At 41.6% G+C, this 4887-nt stretch overlaps 1 protein-coding gene across 1 annotated transcript; it reads right to left on the bottom strand.

Moving 5' to 3' along the window:
* Positions 1-1210: 1210 nt before the first annotated feature.
* LOC138903838 (uncharacterized) lies at positions 1211-1927 on the bottom strand. The gene has a single exon (XM_070192417.1). It carries the CDS (start codon positions 1925-1927, stop codon positions 1211-1213), a length of 717 nt encoding a protein of 238 aa, XP_070048518.1.
* Positions 1928-4887: the final 2960 nt, after the last annotated feature.

The raw sequence follows: 4887 nt of genomic DNA, 5'->3' as shown, positions 1-4887 counted from the left end.
TTGCAACTTCAAGGATAATACTTCTTCAAAAACTTGCCATTGGTAGGACCGATTCTCATGCCATCTGCATCAACCAGCTTGTAAGCCCCACTTGAGTAAGCTTCTTGTATGACATATGGCCCATCCCATTTTAAAGTGAACTTCCCTACAGGTTTATTGGAAGTCATTATGGGTCTTCGTATGACAAGGACTTGATCTCCTACTTGAAAGGATCTTGGGCAAACTCTTTTATTGAAGGCATGAGATAATCGAGCTTGATAACATTCAAGAATCTGTTGAGCTTCCAACCTCTTATCATCAAGATTCTCCAACTCTGTTAATCTAAGTCAAGCATTTTCTTCATCAGTGATCCCTTCTTGGATAGCTAATCGTAATGAAGGTATTTGATGCTCGAGTGGTAAGACGGCTTCGACTCCATAAACGAGTGCATTAGGGGTTGCTTGTGTTGGAGTGCGGTGAGTTTTCCTATATGCCCACAGAGCTTCTTCCATACAGTCAAGAAAGTCTCGTTTGGATATAAAGACGACCTTTTTTAACAAGTTGCATGGATTTTGTTGAATGCCTCAACTAGACCATTGGCGGCAACATTGTACATAGAAGAGTTACATTGCTTGAATCCAAAGAGATCACAAATCTTGTTCAACAACCTATTATGGAATGGCTTGCCATTATCCGGTGTTATGTAATGAGGAATGCCAAAGCGATAGATTATGTTTACTCGGATGAAACTTGCAACATTTTCCTTCTTTGCCTCCTTAAGAGCAACAGCTTTAGCCCATTTTGAGAAGCAGTCAGTTGCAATCAAGATGTATAGGTACCCACCAGAGGACTTTGGCAGTGGTCCAACAACGTCCAATCCCCAAGCGTCAAACGGCCAGGATGCCACAGTCGGGTGTAACACTTTAGGAAGTTGATGAATAAAATCCGCATGGAATTGACAAGCCTTGCATCTTCTAGCGTAGTCCAAGCAATCTTTTACCATCGTTGGCCAATAATATCCCATCCTTTTTATATGGAAGTGGAGCTTTGGTCCAGATTTGTCTGACCCACATACCCAAGAATGTACCTCTTGTAAAGCTTGGAGTGATTCTTCTTCCCATAAACATCGCAAGAGTTCTCCCTCGAATGACCTTTTGTATAGAGTATCTTTGTAGTAAAGGAAGCGAGGTGGACGATGACGGATCCCATAGCTTAAGTAGTTGATACTGGGTTATCGCCATTCTTCTTTCTCAGCTTCAGAAACAGCGACAAGATGCTTGAGTTCATTTCCTTTGCCTTCAACCTCATTTGGCGGTGGTACACCCCAATTTTGGCAGATAGTAACTTGCGCTTGATCAGGCAGGGTTAACGATGAAGCTAGGGTACCTAAAACATCAGCCTTCTTGTTTTCTTTCCTTGGCACATGTTGAATAGTCATGTCACTGACCCACCCCATTAGTTTTTTAGCATAATCATGAGATGGGCGCAGTTCAGGTTTCTTGACCTCATAACTACATAAAAACTGGTTGATCACCAACTGGGAGTCACCAAAGACTTGCAATTGCAACTGATTAATTTCGACAGCCATTGCAAGGCCATGTATTAGTGCTTGATACTCAGCAACGTTGTTAGAGCAGAGTTGTGTCAATGTAAAAGAGTAGGGTAGAAATTCACCTTGAGAAGTGACAAATACGACACTAGCACCCGCTCCTCCGCGATGTGCAACACCATTAAAGTACATCTTCCATGGAGCTTGAACTTCAATGACCATTGCGTCCTCATCAGGTAGTTCGTCAGTTAGGTCCCAATAAATAGGTATGAGGTTATTTGCCAAGAAGTATGTCAATGCTTGTCCTTTTATAGCCTTTTGAGGGATGCACAAAATCTTGAATTGTTGAAATTGAATATACCATCTCGCTAGTTGATCACTAAGAAAATGTTTTGACATCACGAACTTGATGGGATTTTCTCTAGAAACAAGACGAACAACATGAGCTTGAAAGTAGTGGTTCAACTTTTGAATTAAGAAGACTAGCGCCAGACACAACTTTTCAATTGGCTAATAATTTAGCTCATTTGGTGTCATCATCTTGCTCAAGTAGAAAAGAGAGGTTTTTTCCCCCTCATATTTTCTTGGGCCAACAGCGCTCCAGCAGACCTTTCTTGTGCTGAAATATATAGTATCAACGGCTTTCCAAGTATAGGGGCTGCTAAAACTGGAAGCTTCATCAAGTAGGATTTAATGCTCTCAAAGGCATTGCTACATGCTTGGTCCCATTTGAAAGGGATACCTTTCTTCATAAGGTGACTAAATGGTTGGCACCTCCCAGCTATATTTGAGATGAATCTCCTAAGGTATGCTAACTTTCCTTGTAGACTTTTCAATTCGTGAATATCCCGAGGCTCAGGCATTTTCAAGATTGCATCTACTTTGACTTGATCAATTTCAATCCCTCGATGCTGGACAATGAAACCAAGGAACTTTCTGAAAGTAACTCCAAATGTGCATTTCAATGGATTCATCCTAAGTTGGTACCTTCGGAGCAACTCAAACACCATTCTCAAGTCTTTTAAGTGGTCACCCCTCTTTCTTGATTATACCACCAAGTTGTCCACATAGCATTCGACATTTTTGTGTAGAAGGTCGTCAAAAATATTCTGCATAGCCCTTTGATAAGTAGCACCAGCATTCTTCAAGCCAAAAGGCATTACACTGTAGCAATAAATACCCTTGGGGGTGCGGAATGCAGTAAGCTCTTTATCGTTTGGTGCCATGAGAATTTGTTTATAGCTTGACGAACCATCCATAAACGACATTGCCTCATACCTAGTAGTAGCATCGATCATCAGCTATGGAATAGAAATCGGTAATTCATCTTTGGGACATGCATTGTCGAGATCCCTAAAGTTGACGCACACTCGAATCTGGCCATTCTTCTTCCTTACAGGGGCAATACTTGAAACCCATGTTGGGTATTTAACTTCACGAATAAAGCAAGCTTCAATAAGTTTGTTAACTTTGGTTTCAATCAAGGGAACCAAGTCCGGCCAAAAGTGCCTTTAAGCTTGTTTAATAGGGCGAGCACCATTCTTGACGGCAAGGTGATGGACTGCTACTTTTGGGTCCAAGCCAGGCATCTCCTTGTAGCTCCAAGCAAAGACATCCCTGAACTCCTTGAGTAACTCAATATAAGTGCTTTCTTCATCCGCTTCAGGTAAAGCACTTAGGTAGGTGGGTCTTGATTCTTCATTGGTGCCAAGGTTAACTTCTTTTAAGGCATCAACTGTAGTCTTCACTCCTTCTTCAAGTTTAGGTGGAGCATCTTTCGTATCTTCATCTTCTTGAGTGTCCCCATTGTTGAAGGATATGTGATAACATGGTGAAACATCGTCCAATTTCTCGTCATCCTCCATTAGAGATAAAACACCATGCTTGCCTTGTGCAGTAACATGATACAAAGAACCCACACTTTCTTCATCTTCATCACATTCTTTAGTGTAGACCAAAATTTATGGCTTCGCCTTCAGTACCTCATCACCCGAAACCATGACTTTTGTTTGTAGCTTCATTCTAGAAGGAACCAAAACTTTGGAAATCTTTAGAGATCTTCTGAATTTTGGGCAAAGCGAATGTTTTTGTATTTCGATGATTTATCTGGAACTTATTCCCCATCCTTAATGGACCCAATCTCTCAAATACAAAAGTTCTCACAGTTGATTTTCCAAGTCGATCAAAGACAGAAGGCCTGTTAGAAGCGGTAGATTCGTCTTCTACTGTGATATAATTGTTGCTCGCCCTTCTTATGGAGATGCGCACTGGTGACGGTTTCTTGTATCCCAAACCTTAACGTGGTTGCCTCATCGCATCTTCTGATGGGAGCTTCCCTAACTCTAACAACTCATTGGGATTATATCCAGCTTTTGCAAATAGCCTGTAAGCATTAGGATCAAAACCTTCATCTGTTTGCTTTGTGGGGAGTGCCACATTCTGCAAATAATTTTGGGCTACAAACCATGCAAGTGGATTTGAGGACAACTTTACTGCCTCAATTTGTTTTACCGGAAGAGTTAACTCCTTTAGCAAGTTAGTTTGGAGATTAGATGATTCGCCTTCATCTTTCATTCTTTTAGGGATATATTGGAATGCAGGACTTACTTTCTTGCCATAAGACGCAATATCCCCTCTATGAGATTTATTCGCGTTGGGTTGTACCTCCTCAGTAACAGCTTTGGCTCTAACAGCAATCACCTCAGCTCTTTTAGTTGTGGGCTCATTATTCTTGCTTTTCATGCCATCATCAGCTTTTAGCTCCTTCACAATGCGGTTATTCAAGTAGAACTTTGCATCGGCAAAGTGTGACTCAGCCTCGGTGAATGGCTCATCATCAGCAACTATCTTTTTCTCGACTTCACCCTCGTAGTATTTCAAACATTGATGGTAGGTAGATGGAACCGCTTTATTCTCATGTATCCAAGGCCTTCCGAGCAAGACGTTGTATGAAGTCTTTGCATTGATCACATGCAGCCATGCACTTAATTGCATATCTTCAATGGTGATTCCCAACCTGATCGCACCTATGGCTCTTTGCCCCCCTTGGTTGAATCCTTGGATCATCACATGACTTTCTGAGAGTTCGTTCATGGGAATACCAAGTTCTTTCACAGTGCGAATTGGCAAAATGTTCACTGAGGATCCTCCATCAACAAAAATTCGATTTACCCTTTCATCACACATATAGCCAACCAGGTACAATGGGTGGTTATGAAGAGTGTAACCTAGCAGAAGATCGTCATTTGTGAACGTGCTTTTTTCCTCACAAGCATTAACTTCTTAAGGAGTGGACTCGATGAGCTTTTTCGAAGATGGTGCCAACCGTAGGTCATAACTCTTTTCTTCCCCTTCGTCAG

The sequence above is a fragment of the Nicotiana tomentosiformis genome, unplaced genomic scaffold (assembly GCF_000390325.3).
Source record: "Nicotiana tomentosiformis unplaced genomic scaffold, ASM39032v3 Un00022, whole genome shotgun sequence".
NCBI classification, from domain to species: Eukaryota; Viridiplantae; Streptophyta; class Magnoliopsida; order Solanales; family Solanaceae; genus Nicotiana; species Nicotiana tomentosiformis.
This window is presented reverse-complemented; position numbering and strand designations above follow the sequence as displayed.

Coding starts and splice junctions, on each gene's coding strand:
- LOC138903838 (XM_070192417.1), bottom strand. CDS start 1,927: ATGTCAAAACATTTTCTTAGTGATCAACTAGCGAGATGGTATATTCAA.